General features: G+C 41.9%; 1 protein-coding gene across 1 annotated transcript in view; it reads right to left on the minus strand.

Moving 5' to 3' along the window:
- Positions 1 to 16,797: 16,797 nt before the first annotated feature.
- Positions 16,798 to 21,582, minus strand: part of TNKS1BP1 (tankyrase 1 binding protein 1) — an 83,673-nt gene continuing 78,888 nt past the window's right edge. Inside the window, exon 10 of the mRNA XM_044296430.1 lies at positions 16,798 to 18,165. Coding sequence (XP_044152365.1) covers positions 18,108 to 18,165 — 58 coding nt within the window. The 3' untranslated portion in view covers positions 16,798 to 18,107. The remainder of the gene's footprint in view (positions 18,166 to 21,582) is intronic.

The raw sequence follows: 21,582 nt of genomic DNA on the forward strand, positions 1-21,582 counted from the left end.
ATCCATCATCACAAGCTGTAGTGGATAATGCATTCGGATATTACATACTGATGTGTTTGTTTCGGTTGTCTTCAGTGGGTCCAGTCGGATCTTCCACAGGATTTTGGGACAGGGCGTCAGCATTAGTATTCTCTTGGCCTGGCCTGTATTGAGGTTTAAAAGGGAATTTACAGAGTCCCTAACTTGCGTGTGTCCAGGTGAACCAAGGGATTGTTCTCACTGCTCTTACCGTAAAGAATCCTCTTCTATGTTTGTGTACAAACCTTCTTTCCTCCAGATGAGGAGGATGTCCCCTCGTCACAGTCCTGGGGATAAATAAATGATGGGAGAGATCTCTGTACTGTCCCCTGATATATTTATACATATTTATTAGATCTCCCCTCAGTCGTCTTTTTCTAAAGTGAATGACCCTAATTTTGATAATCTTTCAGGATACTGTAGTCCACCCATTCCAATTATTACTTTAGTTGCCCTCCTCTGAACCTTCTCCAGCTCTGCTATGTCTGCCTTGTTCACAGGAGTCCAGAACTGTACACAGTACTCCATGTGTGGTCTGACTAGTAATTTGTAAAGTGACAGGACTATGTTCTCTTGGGCATCTATGCCTCTTTTGATGCAACCCATTATCTAATTGGCCTTGGCAGCAGCTGCCTAACACTGGTTTCTATGGCTTTGTTTGCTGTCCACTAAAATTCCTAGGTCCTTTTCAATGTCAGTGTTACCCAGTGTTTTACCATTTAGTATGTACAGGTGACTTGCATTATTCCTTCCCATGTGCATAACCTTACATTTGTCAGTGTTAAACTTCATCTGACACTTTTCTACCCAAGCCTCCTATCTATCCAGATCCATCTGTAGCAGTATACTGTCCTCTTCGGTGTTAATTACTTTACACAGTTTAGTGTCATCTGCAAAAATTGATATTTTACTGTGCAAGCTTTCTACAAGATTATTAATAAATATATTGAAGAAAATAGGGCCCAATACTGACCCTTCCGTCACTGCCCAGACCACAGCCAGTAGCTCCAGTTTAAACGAGCTATAATTCTCTGGATTTTTATTGCTCTCACCTAGTGTACTACTCGCATATGCAATCACCCGTTCTCGTCCATCTTTCACCTGGGTGAGCACAGCACCCAATTCTCACAAGCTCCCATCTATCTGTAACAAGTAGGGCTTGGTGAAGTCAGCAGAGGCGTATGAGAGCACTGGTCAACAACTTTTTAAATTCTCAGAAGGCATGGTCAATTTACACACTCTGGTTCTGTTCTTTGACTCCCAAGGAGAACCCCCAGCAAGCAGGGCATACAAAGGCATCTCCACCTTAGCAAAATCCTTGGTAAACCTTCAGTGGTAATTGGAAACTCTGTGCCCCAAGTACTTGAGACTCTCCCTGAACAGGAGGCACTTGTGGGGTTTTATCTTTAACCCATGCCAACCAGGTAAAGACTCAATCAAGTCACTCCAGATGCCCCTCAAATGTGGAAGAGAAGATGATAATGTCATCAAGATAAATAAGCAGGCACTAATGATTTGATTCTCCCAGGCACAGATCCATTAGCCTCTAAAACATAGCAGGGGCAGTATTCAGTCTAAAGGACATTTTGAGAAACTTGTACAATCCCATAGGTATGATAAACTCTGTATTCTCCCTGTCCTTTTCTGCAACTGGCACTTGCCAATACCCACTGGCCATATCAAGGTTGGAGAAGTAGCAGGTCTGTGCCAGTGCTGCCAAGGACTCCTCGATAAGGGGAAGTGGATAGGCATCCAATCAACACAAAATCTTATAGTACCATCCGTTTTTTTGACCAATACAATGGGAGATGCCCAAGGACTTTTTCTGGGCCAAACTATTTGTCTCTCCTGCGTCTCCTTGAGTAGAGTTTTCACTTCTTGATATAGCACCGGTGGGATCTGCTGCTAACGTTGTCGGATGGGTGCTGACTTCCCTGTTGGGATTTCGTGCTCCATTGTCTGCGTCACCCCAAAATCAGCTTAATGCTGGGAAAAGACATTAGCGTGTTCTCCTAGAACCCACTCTTTCAGAGACATTTGGGTTTCTTTGAGGTGCACTTTTTCCAATAGCTGCTCACCAGTCATTGGCATCACATTCGCCTCTACTCGACACAGTGTGAGCGTGACCACATCAGTTTCAGTAGGCTTGACACACCAACATGGTTCTTGGGCATCCTGCACCTCCTGGAGTCACATCAAAATTATTAAGATTCACACATCTAACCAGGACCCTCCCTTTACTCTGTGCGCATTGTGATGAGGGTACCCCAAGTAGAGTCCCCTTTTAAAAATACACACACACTCACAGGCATAGAGGCCCCCTTTATTCTGCTTTAAAAGATAAATATTTCCTTGCTTTGAGCTGTGTCCTAGTATTTAATAATGACACGTCCCCATCATAAAGATAAGGATGGGAGCTTCAAAAGCACCCCTGCCAAGGCTCATCGTAAAATACTGGATCCTGGGATAACATTAGCCAGACATTCGGACTACAGTCCCAGCAGGGGACCAGAGAGAGATGGAAAAGCGACCTATTGAACCTTTGAGGGACACAAACATAGTCATTTTTCATATCTCTGGTCGTAGGCATATTCTGCACTGGCTAAGGCTGGATTCAACCTCCATGGACCAGTGCGATCACAGATATATCAAACAGTATGTCCTTGTGCCCTTGGAAGGCTGAAAAGCCAGCTTTAAGCCGTCCTGGAGAACCACAAGCCCCAGCAGAGTCAAGTTTGGTCTTGTTAGACTCATAAAATCATAAGAGTCATTAATACCTGAATGTCATAGCTGTATTTAGTGGTTCCACAGAACTGTGGGCTTAGCCAGAATAAGGACATTCTGGGCTGACCTTTGCTGGGTCATAAACCTTGCTGACACCTCCTCGACCCTGCCCACATGTTCGTACCATTGGTGGGCAGAATTGCTGGCACCTCCTGTTTTAGAATTGTTATAAGATGCTGTCAGGGCATTGTATAGCAACCCTGCCTTGCCTTAACACCTGGATTTGTATCGCATTCTGAATGTCAGTGCTTAGGGTCCACTGATATTATACCAATTGGATTGCACAACGGCTTCAAGGACTGAAACAGAGGAACTTCCGTATACTTTTCATCCATTATCCTGTTTATTTTAACTGTCGTGAATTACTATTACCTTGAATTATTATTATCTAGAATAGTCATTTTTCTGTAAACGTATATATGCACAGTTTTTTGTTGCACCTTTTATTAAAAGATTGAAAAATCTTATTTGCTAAGTCTTCTGTGTTCTAAGCAAAGTAATTAATGAATCCTGTCTCTGAAGAGAGTATCGTTACCATTTTGTGTGAGAAAGGTACTTTTGATTGTTGCTTGGCTGAACGATTGCGATCGGTCAGCAAGTGGTCTGCGTGAGAGTGAGTGACTGGTAGTCGGTTCGTGTGCTGTTAGAACACGTGGTGTCAGTGAACCGAATTGTATCTATAAAGGATTAAACGGAAGTTAACCACCCCTTGTCACGTGCAGTATCCGTCTGCGTACAGGTGCGTTCGTGACAGTGACTGGTGAGTATTGATGCCTTCACTAACTGGATGGCGGTATTCCCCACGGCTAACCCAGATGCAATCTCTGTAGCCAAGGCATTGGTAGAATAAGTAATACCTAGGTTTGGGATACCTGAAAAAATACACAGTGACAATGGGTCACATTTTGAAAATAATGTATTCCTAGTGGCACAAAATCTGAAAATAGAACTCAAAAATCACTGCGCATATCACCCGCAGTCAGCAGGCCACTTAAAAATAAGCTGAAGAAAACTATAGAAGAAAGCGTGAAAAACTGGATATATTGCTTACCATTAGTAGTTTTAAATATGCATGGGACACCTACAGCTTCAGGGCTGACACCCTTTGAAATGATGTATGGTAGACCTTATGTCATTCCTCAACTAACAGTGTTCACTAGGTCAGATTAAGAAGCATATTTAACCCTTGCTGAAAACATGGTAAAAATGCTAACCAACAAAGAGGTTTCTGTTCCCAATCTCATTCCAGGTGATCCTGTAGACGAACCTGTGTCAGTAAAGTCTGGTGACTGGGTCCTGGGAAGGTCTATACCAAGTCCTGCTAACAACCCCTACAGCTGTCAAAATTGCAGAACGTACCTCTAGGATTCATCTGTCCCACTGTAAACTGATTAGGAAGGTAGGGACAGAATAAGATCTGATTCAATTGTCAAAAGTCCAGCTTCAAAGGGAGGTCTTCTATTAGGGAAGGATTGTCTCAAGCCTAGGTGAAGACTCCCTACCCCTATCCCGGACAAAAGGATCAGATCTAGGATGCATTCATTAGGGACAGTACAGGTGGGATTGGTTTTAATAGGATTCTTTAGAGGAACTGCAATTCGGACAGGTTGACTAGGAACGGGCCACCTTGGGGAACCCATAGATTGGTATAACACTGGCCTTGACTATTAACCCATTAACTTTCTTTGTAGGAAAAACATCCACAGTAGAAATAGACTTTTGTTCCTTAATGCAAGACAAGTGTCAAAATAGAGACCGAGCAGCTAGATTAACATGGTCTGATAAATATATATGTTTTATACCTACCAATATTCCAGGCAACCGTAAATGTTCAGCCTGGGATTTAGCAATTTGGAACACTGGAGAGGATTTTGGGTATAGATTACAGGAGAGGTTGAAGGTAATGAAAGCTAGCTCGGAGTGCACTGAGGGAATAAATTGTAATGAACTGCGATAACTTTGAAGAACCCTCTAAAGAGTGACAAGCAATTGTTTGCCATTGGTGCTTATGTATCTGGCGCTGACCCCATAGGACATTTTATTATTGAGATTAAGGAGAAAACGATAAATAAGACCAAGGGAACCAATAAGCTAGAAATGCCAGTAAGGGCCATCATAGAACATATAGGGCCAATGGCTCGATTCACTAATCTCACCTATGAAGATAGATTAGCTTTAGAGACAGGGTACGAAGAAAGGAATGAGTTGCTGGAATGGATTAAGTATACAGCTAGGAGTCTGAATAAACATAATTGTATAGCTTGTGCTACAGCCAGGCCCCAGTTAGGTACCGTATCCTTTCCCCTAACAGAGTCTGAAGATATTGAAGGACTACAATACATAATTAGGTTATACAACAGAATTTATAGTTCTGCAGCCGAAGAGGGAAAGTGCAAAACATTATCTGCTGTTTCCTGCCATAAAGAAACCAGACATACCACCCCAGGTAATCGCCTACCCAGGTAACTATACTAGCTTTGTGCTCCCAGGAACGGGGCATAACTATGGAGAGCTCCAAAATAATTACTGTAGTGAAAAGGTAAATGTCTAAAGTAATAGCTAGTGTTAAGCGCGAATATTCTAATTGTGAATTTTTATCGCAAATATCAGCACTTCAAGAATTTGTGAAATTCTAGAATATAGTGCTAAATCTTCATAATTGTGAATATTCTAGATCTTTTTTATAGCTAGATAAAGCTATAATATTTCTTCACTTATTGTATATAGCTTCTCTTTATCCTTATTATACTATCTATCATTCATACTTTTTTTTAAACATAATTATTATTTAACCTATCATTAATTAATTTTTATTACAAATATTTTCCTACCTATCATTAATAATTTATTTTTATAGATACTATATTATTTTTAAAATAAATCATTACCTATAACATACAATAAACAACATGTAACAGACAATCACACATAGGCTGTATGCCAAAAGCTGGGTATGTGCAAGCCAACAATCTATCCATGAGACACAGTCAGCATACCTTACAATGGAAACACACCTATTAGAAAGACTGGACAATTATATACATGTATACACGTGTAATAATGTCAGGAGGACAAAATATATAGTCACTAAACCAAACAGACATTGGACACCTCCACACATACAAATGGCTACTTTCACACTGGCGTTTCTGGGTCCGCTTGTGAGATCCGTTTCAGGGCTCTCATAAGCAACCCAAAACTGATCAGTTCAGCCCCAATGCATTCTGAATGGATAAGGATCCGTTCAGAATGCATCAGTTTGCCTCTGTTCAGCCTCTATTCCGCTCTGGAGGTGGACACCAAATGCTGCTTGCAGAGTTTTGATGTCCGCCTGATGATGCAGAGCCAAACGGATCCATCCTGACTTACAATGTAAGTCAAAGGGGACAGATCCATTTTCACTGACACAATATGGTGCAATTGAAAATGGATCCGCCTCCCATTGACTTTCAATGTTAGTCAAAACGGATCCTTTGCATTATCATGAACCCAAAAAAATATATAATGTATTTTTTTCTGTTCATGGTAATGCAAACGGATCCGTTCTGAACAGATACAAGCGTTTGCATTATAGGTGCGGATCCGTCTGTGCAGATACCAGACGGATCCGCACCTAACGTAGGTGTGAAAGTAGCCTAAGTAATTTATTGAAGATTATATCATAAAAGATATCTGCAACAGCAGACTGTGGTACACAGGGCAAATATCTAAGCAAATATTTTTTATTAAAGAATGATATCAAACATATAGAACAGCATAATTAAGTACTGAAGTAAGCAGCAGATAAGAACAGACAGTAAAGGACTGATGAACCAATGGGGGAGGGCCGAGGGGTCGGCCACAGCAAAGATTCTGGCTAAAAAAAAAGTTAAAATAATTCTGGTAATAATAATAATAAACAGGACTGCCAGCAAGAGGCAAAAAAAACCGAGTTGAAATAAACCTGTTTCAAATAAACTAGTTACAAGGATCCACAAGCTGGCAGTCAAAAGTAAACTGACAAAAGAGAATAAAAGTGTACTACCAGATGCCGTGTGTCGGCCCCTCGGTCACACCTTGCCCAATGCATTTTTCGCCTGTGAAGGCTTCCCCGGCATCTGGTAGTACACTGCTTAGGAGGGATGCATAAACATTTTCTAATTGTCCTATCGTTTATATTCAATAACCTTTTTATATTGTTTTTGTTATGTAAACTCATTTACATAAACATGGGTATATGGGAAAGACATGCAAATAGTGTTTCAGCTGAAAAACTAGGCAAATTCTGCTAATTTGCATGTCCTTACCTTATGCCCATGTTTATGTAAATGAATTTACATGACAAAACAGTATAGAAAGGTTATTGAATATAAATGTTAGGACAATTAGAAAAATTAAAATTTGTATGCACCCTCCTAAGCAGTGAGAGAAGAGTTAGCCGGCATCCAAAAAAGAATTTACAATTTTTGTTACCCTAATGATAATGATGTAGGTGCGCAGATCCCCCAAGCCATCCAACTCAAATCAAGTAACTTTGAGGCTTAGTGGCTCTCAGTCAGATGAGAGCTGGTCTTGAATGTCTCATTGCACACAAGGCTGCCATTGTAAGGCATGCTGGCTGACTATCTATTTCATGGATAGATTGTTGGCTTGTACATACCCAGCTTTTGGTATATAGCCTTTGTGTGATTGTTTGTTATAGTTAATGAAATTCAGCATGCAATACGTGCATATTACAGTCATGTGAAAAAATTAGGACACCCTTTGAAAGCATGTGGTTTTTTGTAACATTTTTAACAAAAAGGTTATTTCATCTCCGTTTCAACAATACAGAGAGATTAAAGTAATCCGACTAAACAAAGAAAACTGAAGAAAAGTCTTTTCAAGATCTTCTGTAAATGTCATTCTACAAAAATGCCTATTCTAACTGAGGAAAAAGATAGGACACCCTTGCCCCTAATAGCGAGTGTTACCTCCTTTGGCTGAAATAACTGCAGTGAGACGGTTCTTGTAGCCATCTACCAGTCTTCGACATCGGTCTGAGGAAATTTTACCCCACTCCTCAATGCAGAACTTTTTCAGCTGTGAGATGTTTGAGGGGTTTCTTGCACGTACAGCCCTTTTCAAGTCACCCCACAGCATCTCAATGGGATTCAAATCTGGACTTTGACTTGGCCATTCCAGGACTCTCCATTTCTTCTTTTTCAGCCAATCTTTGGTTGATTTACTAGTATGTTTTGGGTCATTGTCATGTTGCATGGTCCAGTTCCGCTTCAGCTTTAATTTTCTAACTGATGGTCTCACATGTTCTTCAAGCACCTTCTGATACACAGTAGAATTCATCGTGGATTCTATGATGGTGAGCTGACCAGGTCCTGCTGCAGCAAAGCAGCCCCAAACCATGACACTTCCACCTCCATGCTTCACAGTTGGTATGAGGTTCTTTTCTTGGAATGCTGTGTTTGGTTTACGCCAAACATGTCCTCTGCTGTTGTGTCCAAATAATTCAATTTTGGACTCATCTGTCCAAAGAACATTATTCCAGAAGTCCTGGTCTTTGTCAACTTTATCTCTGGCAAATGTCAGTCTGGCCTCGATGTTTCTCTTGGAAAGCAAAGGTTTCCTCCTTGCACACCTCCCATGCAAGTTAAACTTGTACAGTCTCTTTCTGATTGTAGAGGCATGTACTTCTACATCAACAGTAGCCAGAGCCTGCTGTAGTTCTCGAGATGACACTTTAGGGTTTTTGGAGACCTCTTTTAGCATCTTGCGGTCTGCTCTTGGGGTGAACTTGCTGGGGCGACCAGTCCTGGGCATGTTGGCAGTTGTTTTGAAAGCCCTCCACTTGTAGACTATCTTCCGGACAGTGGAATGGCTGATTTCAAAATCTTTTGAGATCTTTTTAAATCCCTTCCCAGACTCATAGGCTGCTACAATCTTTTTTCTGAAGTCCTCTGACAGCTCTTTTGCTCTCACCATGGTGCTCACTCTCACTTAAACAGTCAGGAGCACACCAAACTAAATGTCTGAGGTTTAAATAGGGCAAGCCTCATTCAACATGCAGAGTAATGATCTACTAATTATGTGCACCTGGTGTGATATACCTGTGTGAGATCTGAGCCAATTTAAGAGGGAATACATGTGAGGGTGTCCTATCTTTTTCCTCAGTTAGAATAGGCATTTTTGTAGAATGACATTTACAGAAGATCTTGAAAAGACTTTTCTTCAGTTTTCTTTGTTTAGTTGGATTACTTTAATCTCTCTGTATTGTTGAAACGGAGATGAAATAACCTTTTATTAAAAATGTTACAAAAAACCACATGCTTTCAAAGGGTGTCCTAATTTTTTCACATGACTGTATATTGTTGATTTTTGCAATTGCGAATCTTTGAATTTGTGAATTTATTGTGAATATTCAGCTAAAAATTTGCAAAATATTGTGAATTTGAATATTGCCTATGCCACTTATCACTAATAATAGCAACTATACGGCCACCTGGACTGACCAGACCACCCTGAGGGTTGACATTTGGTGGTTATATGGTGACAGGAAAAAAAGAGCCCGGTTAATCCACAATTTCGGAGGAGAGTGTACCTTGATTCAGTTGGTGATGCCTCTCCACTTCATTTCGACATGACTCATAAATACCATAGGGGGGAGAGAGAAGCCCCCCAGGGAGCCTTCGACCCTAACATCTACAGTGCTGCCCATAATTATTCATACCCCTGGCAAGTTTTGACTTAAAGTTACTTTTATTCAACCAGCAAGTAACTTTATAACGGAAAATGACATAGGTGTCTCCCAAAAGATGTACAAGACGAGGCATTATTGTGGGGGAAAAAAACATTTCTCAGCTTTTATTTACATTTGAGCAAAAAATACAAGATGTTCCGCACTGTGGAAAATCTCAGAGGACGTGGTCGGAAGCTAAAAGTGACACCTGTGCTGGCCATGAGGATAGTTAGAGAGGTAAAAAATAATCCAAGGATCACCACCAAGGCCATCCTGGTGAATCTGGGCTCTGCTGGTGGCAATGTCTCAACGGACACTGCACAATGCAACTCAAGGAGGACGCCACTTCTCCAGATAAGGCACACAAAAGGTCACTTGGCCTTTGCAAAAGCTCATCTGGACAAAGAAGAAGACTTCTGGTCTTCTGTGTTATGGTCAGATGAAACAAAAATTGAATTGTTTGGTCACAATGATGTTTCCTTCATTTGGCATAAAAAAGGAGAAGCCTTTAACCCAAAGAACACCATCCCTACTGTCAAACATGGTGGTGGGAACCTAATGCTTTGGGGGTGTTTTTCAGCCAATGGACCAGGGAACCTAATCACAGTAAACGGCACCATGAAAAAAGAGCAATACATGAGGATTCTCAACAACAACATCAGGCAGTCTGCAGAGAAACTTGGCCTTGGGCACCAGTGGACATTTCAGCATGACAATGACCCAAAACACGCAGCAAAAGTGGTGAAGAAATGGTTAGCAGTGGCCCAGCCAGAGTCCAGATTTAAATCCATTTAAGAATCTGTGGAGAGAGCTAAAGATCAGGGTGATGGCAAGAAGACCCTCCAACCTGAAAGACTTGGAGCTCATTGCTAAAGATGAATGGGCAAAATTACCTGTGGAGACATGCAAAAAGCTGGTCTGCAATTATAGGAAGCGTTTGATTGCTGTAATAGCCAATAAAGGCTTTTCTATTGATTATTAAGAAGGGTATGAATACTTTGGACTGGACACTATTTGTCTCAAATGTAAATAAAAGCTGAGATTTATTTTTTATTTTTTTTCACAATAATGCCTCTTGTACATCATCTTATTATCTTTTGGGAGACACCTATGTCATTTCCCGTCAAAAAATTACTTGCGCGTTGAAGAAATGTAACTTTAAGTCATAATTTGCCAGGGGTATGAATAATTATGGGCAGCACTGTATATAGATAACATATGAGTTCCCCGTGGAGTGCCCAATGAGTTCAAAGCAAGAAATCAGATCACAGCACGGTGGGAGTCTATCATATGGTGGGTAACAATCAATAAGAATGTACTGTAGATTGGATTAATTACATCTATTACAATCAGCAAAGGTTTGTTAATTACACCAGAGATGCAATAAAAGGAATAGCGGAACAGCGAGGCCCCACCACCCTTATGGCGAAACAGAATGGGCCTTGATATGTTATTAGCTGACGGCAGCATTACTAAGGCCCTGGAAGGATTGACAGCGCTGTCCCCAGAATTGGCCGAGAACTCAGGATGTGATGATCCCTTCTCTTCGTGGCTTAAAGGATGGTTCGGGAGACGGTCCAGATTAGTGACATCAGCATTACCGTCTGTCGCCATTGTCACCAGTGTACACACGGTCTGTGTTTGTTGTTGCATCCATGCATAAAAAGACTTAACACTTTCCTGGTCACCAGATGATCTGATGTGCAGAAGAAAAATCCTCATGTTCCACTTCGGGGACCTGTACGTGATTTTCATACCATACCACCAGGGGCGTACCTAGAGCATTTGGCACCCGGGGCGAACCCTTTGTTTGGCACAAATTTTAGGATTCGCAAAACACATGCGGACGTCTGAATGGAGCCTTACAGGGGGGTGATCAATGACAGAGGGGTGATCACCCATATAGACTCCCTGATCACCTCCGTCATTGATCACCCCCCTGTAAGGCTCCATTCAGACGTCCGCATGTGTTTTGCGGATCCGATCCATGCATCAGTGGATCCGTAAAAATCATACGGACGTCTGAATGGAGCCTTACAGGGGGGTGATCAATGATGGAGGTGATCAGGGAGTCTATATGGGTGATCACCCCTCTGTCATTGATCACCCCCCTGTAAGGCTCCATTCAGACATCCGCATGTGTTTTGCGGATCCGATCCATGTATCAGTGGATCCGTAAAAATCATACGGACCTCTGAATGGAGCCTTACAGGGGGGTGATCAATGACAGGGGGGTGATCAATGACAGGGGGGTGATCAGGGAGTCTATATGGGGTGATCAGGGGTGATCAGTGGTTCAAAAGGGGTTAATAAGTGACAGGGGGGGTGTAGTGTAGTGGTGTTTTGTGGTACTTTACACAGCTACCTGTGTCCTCTGGTGGTCGATCCAAACAAAAGGGACACCAGAGGACCAGGTAGCAGGTATATTAGACGCTGTTATCAAAACAGCGTCTAATATACCTGTAGGGGTTAAAAAAATCACATATCCAGCCTGCCAGCGAGCGATCGCCGCTGGCAGGCTGGAGATCCACTCGCTAACACTTACCTTCCGTGCCTGTGTGCGCGCGTTCACAGGAAATCTCGCGTCTCGCGAGATGACGCGTATATGCGTCGCTGTGCACAGCGCTGCCACCTCCGGACCGCACATCTGCGTTAGGCGGTCCGGAGGTGGTTAATAAAATAAAAACCTGCACCCCCTTAAAAAAAAATCACTTTCCATCTGCACCAAAAAGAAAAAAAATCCAAATCCCCATCAATAAAATGAACAAATCCTGCACCCCCCCCCTTAATTACACCCTCTCTTCTCCCCTTAATAACACCCCCCCTTAATTACACCCCCTCCCTCCCCACCTTAATTACACGGTACACCCCCCCTTAATTACACAATTATTTACTTTACTCGTCGTCTCTCTCACATTTATTTTGATGATGCCCGCCGTCTGGCCGTCCGACCGCTGGTATAATGGAGATCCTTCTTCTGATCCGTGAAGGCGGCGGCGCGGCGTCAGCGTCGTGACGTCGTCACGTCATGTTGCGCGCCGCCCGCCGCCGCAATAATCCTTTGCGTCGCAGCAGTGGATGGAGCCGGGGACGGGTGACTCCGTCAGGCACCCCCCTTGTGAGTGGCACCCGGGGCGGCCCGCCCCCCCTCGCCCCCCCCCCTTGGTACTCCACTGCATACCACCAATGGAACTTATCAGGCTTTTTATTCTGGTGCCTCAATCAGTCAAACAATACAAAGGTGTTTTATACAGAGCTAGCAATAGTTACAGACAAGCATAGGAAGAAAATGATCAAAGACCAAGAGTTTACTTTATACATATTTATTTTCCGATACCATCAGCGAGTCACTTGTGGACAACACCCAAAAAGCACATAATCCCAGTTTACTGTATCTTACAATGGCTTTATCAATACAATATACTGTACTTATTGTGGCGTACAAAAGAAGTTGTGTCATAGAAAGCAACAATGATATTTCAGTCAAATTACAGTATAAAAATGTCACCACTTAAAAATGACTTCACGTGTAAAGTGTTGTACTATGTAAAAAAAAAGTCAGCAGACATGCAAAGCTGCACCTTAGAATCTGTGAACAGAGACTGCACCATCCTCAGCCACTTCCCTGAGATGTAATGGATGTGGCGTAATCCAATCATTTGATCCATAGAACCATGTAAAGCTACCAACGGTATCAAATATAGTGACTACCTGCAAAGACATTCCTCTACGAACAACGTGTAATTGACGACATTTTTGAAAAGTAAGAAAATCCCTAATTCACACTCCATTGGTGAACTCCTGTTATCGCTGCCACGAGTGGGAGACTACACCATCAGCAGTAAGCACTCTGTGTGTTGACATAGGGTGACTCCACCAAATTTTGAAGCTATTCTCATCAAGAAATAATATTTTTAGGGAAGAATATCCCCACAATAAGGCATCCAATAGCTCAATTTTGACGTTGAGAGAAAAAAAAAATCTTTCTCTGTAAGAAATTAGAGGAATATAGAGATACAGTATATGCCAATAGATTTTTGAGGCATGCTACAGCTCCCTAAAGCATAGATGAAGAACTGTAATACAGTCTTGTCATGAAGCCTTAAAGAGAATGTCACCTATCTTTCATACATTAAACTGCTCTCAATGCCCTGTAGGTGGCACATAGTATCCCAGACCAGACATACTTTCTGCTCACTTAGTAAAGTTTTATCTAATAAACAAATGAGGTGACAAAAGCCCCCTGGGCATCCTCAGCACTAACAGTGCCCCAGACCCTTTCCACACCTCCTCCAGCTGCTGATGTCACTGAAGCCCTAAATCAAACCCTGGGCAGAGGTGAGAAGCATGGCACACATTAGATGGGAGGTCCAGGGCACATTAGAGCTGGGGACTGCCAAGTGGACTCCTCTCACCATATTTGCATACCGGATAAAAGGGACTTTGCAAATCCACAAAAATAACAAAATGTATGTTTGAGATACTGTGTCTGTCACCTAGAAGGCACTGGCTGCAGTGTAATGTGAGAAAGGGAGGTGACAGATTGCCTTTAAAGAGATTTTCTGAGAAAGGACACTGCTTGTCTTTCCTTAGGTTAAACCACTATGAGGTGATCGATGGAGGACACCTATAGATAAACAATATGAAGGGACACAACCAGCAGCTCGTTGATATGTCACTGGGGCTGAACTGCAGTGCCATGTGCATGTTCCACGCTCCAAGCCACGTTTACCAATGTTCCTAGTCTAACAATGAAGGGGCTACAGCATTCCCCTTTCTGGCCACAGATCAAACATTGAGGGCTTACCCTACTGTGGGTAAGTGATCAATATTGTCCCCAGAAAATCAGTTTAAGCATGTCACTGTATCTAGTAGCACACACTGCTACTCTCTGCCGTGAAAAAAATCAACATACTTCTATAGACTGTACTTTATGGGTATAAGAAAATATATGGATCAAATGAAAGCTCTGTATGGAGAACCATTGGGTAATCTGTCATAAAATGCACATTGAAAGCCAGCGACCATTGCTAGTCAATCATTACAGTGAGATAACCCAGGTAAACATATAAAAAGGCTAGGCAGAGATCTGCCCGGCACAGAAATTGTGGCGAAAGGACATTCTCTGTGCACTGCATGGCAATAGAAAAATCTGGGTAAAGTGTAAGGCTGGTATTCCTAGTGGATACAGTTTGCACAACTTTGCATAGCATTTGAACAAGCTTATAAAACATTTCACCTCAGAGTACCTAATTGGCTAAAACCATTCAATTAACATGAATTAATAAATATTACTATAACTCAAAATATATGCATTTACATAGTTATATTAGCAAGGCAAAAAGATGCACCCATGGAAAGAAGATATATGGTAATCCTAGGAAAACAGTGTTTGCTGTCCCCATGCAGTATCCCAGAACAGGGTTACTGAAAAGGGTTAATTGTTGCGATTTGCTATGTTTGCATACCTAATGGTGCTGTATGGACAATCAATGGTTAAGTTCTTGGTTGATTGTGTTAGGTTTCCAGGCCTGCCCCTTGATTAGTTAGTTGGTCTAGTTCTGCCTGATGGTCAGAGAAGACCTCCATGTGCAAGCTTCTCACAGCTAGGTCCAAGCTCAGATAACCCTAATCTCTGAGACTTCTACAGCCGAGAAAACACTTTTACCACCAAAATGCTCCTGAGAGAAGTTAGAAGAAGGTCTAGAACCCACAAAAGACCATGCATTTGAGCCGGACAGCAAGGTATTGTGCATGTTTATGGCCGAGAGACTTTGCTGCTGTGAGAATAAACATTGCCTTCCACACGTTGAGACAGTTTAGTCCACCATATCTTATATCTGTACCCTTTAGCTTGAGAACTGCAGAAGCATACCAAGAACATCACTGCATGGCTAAGGTTCTGCAGAGAGACTTTAGAGAGAGACAAGGAAATGGAGTACTAAAACACTTATTATTGATGTTGTCCAAATGCTACCATTGAGGAAGAATTTATATTATTTGCAATTGTGACTTTTTTATTACTGGGGGAACTACTCCCACATTTTGCATTCAAAAGTAAAAGAGACTTTATTCATTGCACCAACTGGCCTGGTTCCTGTTTCCACCATCCCCATGCCAATTCACCCACTCTCCTGCCTTGCATCCAAACAGACATCCAACATCAAGTGCACCCCAACTACCACAAGGCAGAAACCTCAACTCCATGGAGTGCCCCAAGGGAAGAAAGGTTGTACTCTTCAGTTACTGCATGGCCCTAGGAAGCACCAGCGAGGAGATAGCCACGGTGATCTGTGAGTACCACTTTCACCCCCATAGCAGCTACCACTTAATAGGACAGCTCCTGGCATCTGGTGCATCAGTTTTAATGCAGAATATCTCCCAATGCTGGATAGAAAAATGTAGCATGTAGAGTTTTTCTCTTCAGTGCTCTCTGGCATAAGACAACTGGCCAGACACAACTCACAACTATATGTGTACCAAGACTAGAAAGATAAAAGAGAAATATAGAGGGTTCAAAGGTGAATAACTCGATTAATGCATGGAATAGAAGGTCTATAATCTATTTTGAAATATAACATGGCCTAGGTAGGGGGTTGCATTTAAGACATATTGCCTTTGGCCATGTTTTTTTTTACAATTTGTCTCCAAGAAGTCAGAAAAAAACTTTCAGGGGACATAATTGATTTTATACTACACAGTTTCCTTGTAACAGGGGAAAACAGACCCTAGCAGGTCTGTCAGTTGTCATCTAAAAGCTATTGTGAAAACCACAAGATTATTATGCCAATAGAGGTAGCAATGAGCTATGTTTATATAGTGATTAAAGGCTATGTGTGCCTTTGAAGCCCCTTTTAATTGATCTCCATGTATTTTTGCGCTAACAACATTTCAATAGGTTTTAATAATAATTTGCTTAGGCTACTTTCACACTAGCGTTCGATCGGATCCGTTCTGAACGGATCCGATCATAATAATGCAGACGGAGGCTCCGTTCAGAACGGATCCGTCTGCATTATATTAGCAAAAAAAAGCTAAGTGTGAAATTAGCCTGAGCGGATCCATCCAGACTTTTACATTGAAAGTCAATGGGGGACGGATCCGCTTGAAGATTGAGCCATATTGTGGCATCTTCAAACGGATCCGTCACCATTGACATAAATTGTAAGTCTGGATGGATCCGCACACCTCCGCACGGCCAGGCGGACACCCGAACGCTGCAAGCAGCGTTCAGGTGTCCGCCTGCTGAGCGGAGGCTGAACGCCGCCAGACTGATGCAGTCTGAGCGGATCCGCATCCATTCAGACTGCATCAGGGCTGGACGGAAGCGTTCGGGTCCGCTCGTGAGCCCCTACAAACGGAGCTCACAAGCGGACAGCCGAACGCTAGTGTGAAAGTAGCCTAAGTTTGGCTTCCGCAGCTTCTGTGTTTCACAGTACATAGCAGCTGCAGAATACTTTTCACAGTAAAATCCATCAGACTGACAGTGAATGCTCTGTATCCTGCCCCTCTCTTTCCTGTAACCTCATATATGAGTAAATAAAAGTTGGCCAGGGGGGTTTGCATTGCCATGGTATGATTCAAACTGCTGGGCCAAAGAAAGATTTAATTTAATGGGAAAAGGTCTTCCGTGTGAGGAGTATTTCCTCACAAAACAGCTATTTATTTTAATGCCTGGCACAGCATACAATGTCCACTGAATTTTATATTTAAGAAATTTGCCAGCCTCCACTATCATTTTTAGATATTTTTTGTGGGAGCTGCTAGAGGAGATACAAAGTGCCCTGGTTGGCGCAGTTTTTCACTTCACACAGTCACATGATCACTTTCTAGGCAGGTTAACACGGATATATAAATCAAACTACATACTAAATCTGTATCCAATGAGCTCCCTCTAGTGTTAGCTGCAAGCAGCCAGAAATTAATCTTCTAGCAGGGGATCTGAAAATCAAATTTGCGACCCATATAAAAGTGTTAAAAAAATCAATATTCACTTGTCGCATGAGTTATCCTAGGAAACGCATATCAAAAGTAAGTAAAATAAGCCGAGAGAGAAAAAATATCTGGAAAAAAAAAAAATTGATAACCTGAACGTGATATCTAATCTGCAGGGTGCATGTTATAGAGCCGAAGGAGCCGAGTAGATTGATAGTATTGCTTTTACTGAAATCTCTACTATTTCTATGCTTAGGAGTCGACTGGGCAGTCCTATCTCGTGACTGACATCTTTCTCTGTATGAACATGCATACAGAGGCAGCTTTCAATCACTGGTTAGGACCACCCACTGGACTATTAGGCATAGAAAGAGTGGAGCTTTAAATGAATGAACCACCAGTTCTACTGAATCTTTACCCACAGATATTTCTGTGCACCTCCTTCTGTTCTATGACATGTTGCTCACAGTTAGGACTACATGTACAACTTCCCTTTAAGTGACGAATTTGCCTGTGATCCAGCATACATATTAAGACATTTTTTTAGTATAGCAGTAAATGCTCAGTATAAGGAATGGGATAAACCAGCACACATGACCAGCATATAAAGAGAAGTTGACACTTTAAGACGTCAGTCCTCTGTTGTCTGGGGCAATCTTCACTTTGGTTGCTTTTTCTTCTTTTTCTTTAACGCTTGCAGCCAATTAAGAGAGTGACTGAAATTAAAGAGAAATGTTTAAATTTCAGAATTAGTTTGTTACTACCCCTGTTCCTACCTGTTGTATAGAAATTTGGACCCAGCACACACCATAATACAAGTAACTGAGGATATAACCAAACCGCAGCAGCTGACGCATTCCCCACACTCATATAAATGATGGCGCACCTATAGCAGGGCTGCTGGTGAAACAATGGTGCCCATTCAACCACATTGTATACTATATTCAAACATTCGCCGAACTCATATACCGGTAATACCCTCCAGACCAAAGGCCACAAACAGCTACCCCACACCACACCAGGATACCGCAACCATACATATTGCATGGATAACTAAATTAGCAATATATATCCACCAATCTTTCATTCTTTCCATTTGGGGTCTGGGAGAGCACTATGAATCAGGTTGGTGCTTATACTATCTCATATCTATACTTGTGCAGCGCCCCAAATATACTCATGCTAATACACTTATCGGGTTAATACAGTGGGAATGCGAAAGTTTGGGCAACCTTGTTGATCGTCATGATTTTCCTGTATAAATCGTTGGTTGTTACGATAAAAAATGTCAGTTAAATAAAATCATATAGGAGACACACAGTGATATTTGAGAAGTGAAATTAAGTTTACTGGATTTACAGAAAGCGTGCTATAATTGTTTAAACAAAATTAGGCAGGTGCATAAATTTGGGCACCACAAAAAAGAAATTAAATCACTATTTAGTAGATCCTCCCTTTGCAGAAATTACAGCCTCTAAACGCTTCCTGTAGGTTCCAATGAGAGTCTGGATTCTGGTTGAAGGTATTTTGGACCATTCCTCTTTACAAAACATCTTTAGTTTATTCAGGATTGATGGCTTCCGAGCATGGACAGGTCTCTTTAAGTCACACCACAGATTTTCAATTATATTCAGGTCTGGGGACTGAGATGGCCATTCCAGAACGTTGTACTTGTTCCTCTGCATAAATGCCTTAGTGGATTTTGGGCAGTGTTTTGGGTCGTTGTCTTGTTGAAAGATCCAGCCCCGGCGCAGCTTCAGCTTTGTCACTGATTCCTGGACATTGGTCTCCAGAATCTGCTGATACTGAGTGGAATCCATGCGTCCCTCAACTTTGACAAGATTTCCAGTCCCTGCACTGGCCACACAGCCCCACAGCATGATGGAACCACCACCATATTTTACTGTAGGTAGCAGGTGTTTTTCTTGGAATGCTGTGTTCTTTTTCCTCCATGCATAACGCCGCTTGTTATGGCCAAATAACTAAATTTTAATCTCATCAGTCCACAGCACCTTATTCCAAAATGAAGTCCAAATGTGCTTTAGCCCACCTCAAGCGGCACTTTTTGTGCTGTGGACGTGACTCCATCTGCAGCAAGATGATGTTGTCTGTCTTTGGTGCTGGTCTGTGGGTTGACTCTGACTGTTCTCACCATTCGTCGCTTCAGTCTATCCGAGATTTTTCTTGGTCTGCCACTTCGAGCCTTAACTTGAACTGAGCCTGTGGTCTTCCATTTCCTCAATATGTTCCTAACTGTGGAAACAGACAGCTGAAATCTCTGAGACAGCTTTCTGTATCCTTCCCCTAAACCATGATGGTGAACAATCTTTGTCTTCAGGTCATTTGAGAGTTGTTTTGAGACCCCCATGTTGCCACAATTCAGAGAAAATTAAAAGAGGAGGGAAACTTACAATTGACCCCCTTAAATATTAATTCTCATAATTGGATTCACCTGTGTATGTAGGTCAGGGGTCACTGAGCTTACCAAGCCAATTTGAGTTCCAATAATTAGTTCTAAAGGTTTTGGAATCAATAAAATGACAATAGTGCCCAAATGTATGCACCTGCCTAATTTAGTTTAAACAATTATAGCACACTTTCTGTAAATCCAATAAACTTCATTTCACTTCTCAAATATCACTGTGTGTGTCTCCTATAGGATATATTTAACTGACATTTTTTATCGTAACAACCAACGATTTGTACAGAAAAATCATGACGATTAACAAGGTTGCCCAAACTTTCGCATCCCACTGTATGTATGGTGGCAGTATCCTGGTGTAATGTGTAGCTGTTTGTGGTCTTTAGACTGAAGGGTATTATATCAGTGCAGTATATGTTTGGATGTATTACATTTTTTAAAAGATTTTAAGAGGTTCTCCTGGCATGATTAAAAATGGCCTCAAGCAGCCACCCTAGAATGTGACCAGGATGGGTTGCTTGCACATGCAGAAGGCACTTTACCATTCCTATCAGGCTGCTCAGCCTGACTGCCTATTGCACACAGCATCACTCCATTAGTATCTGTTGTAGGAATTCTGAGCAGCCTGACAGGAACACTCACCAATGTGGAGTACATGCAAGCACAGAAGCACTGTATTTTGTAAGGCCCCTGCCTCCTTAGACATTTTTAACAATTTCCTGAAGAACCCTTTTAAGCTGATGTGGGAAAAACTAAAGCTGTACTGTGATTGGTTGCTATGGGTAACAAAGACAGTTTTCATAAATCTGCCCAAGTATATGGATTAACCTCTTGGCACCCCTTGACCCCTTTCATTTTGTTGTTTTCATTTTTCCCTCTCCATTTTCCATGAGCCAGTTGTTGTTTTTTAACTTTTCTGTTTACATAGCCATGTGAGGGCTTTTGTTTTTTTTTGGGACAAGTTGGCACCATGGCACCATTTAATTTGCCATATCATGTATTGATATGGTAAATTAAATGCTATGACAACCAAATGGCACCCCATGATTTTGCTGCATAGAGGACAAACAGTGGTCTGAGGTACACTCTTCCCTCTGACTTACTATGCACATGCCGCAGTCAGTAGCTATTGATCATGGATACCGACTGGGGTTCACAGCCATCAACCCCCAGCTCCTGAGCTTGCAGCCATCTTTAAACTCCCAACATCTCCTATACATGTCACTATAGGGTTAAAATTACCATCTGTAGGACTGGATTATAGGGAGGGCACCACCATTCAGTTCCTTGTGAAGCCAACCTTACTCCAGTACAGTAAAAGTAAACTGGAGTAACATACTGTGTTAAGACAGAAGTGTAATATTTAAAGATGTGCCAAATCTACCAAACAACAAATAACATTTAATAAATTTGGTAAATTTTAAGCCAATGCAGACTCCTCATGATAAATTTAGCCTTTAATCTCCGGGTTACGCAAAGGATCAGTAGTGTTAACAATCACCTTGATTTTTGCTCCCACAGAGTAGACCAGAGACGCTGGGTCAGTCTTCAAACATTTCAGAGATCCGCCAGATGCCATTGTTGTAAGTGGGGCTAACCAATGTGAATCTATCAGTGTAAGCTATTTATCCAGTGGTCCCCACCACAATCTTACCAGAGGTCTCTATTATCCTTGATCTGGCCTTGACCCATCACATTGGTGAGTATAGAT

This window comes from Bufo gargarizans, chromosome 6, assembly GCF_014858855.1.
Source record: "Bufo gargarizans isolate SCDJY-AF-19 chromosome 6, ASM1485885v1, whole genome shotgun sequence".
Taxonomy (NCBI): domain Eukaryota; kingdom Metazoa; phylum Chordata; class Amphibia; order Anura; family Bufonidae; genus Bufo; species Bufo gargarizans.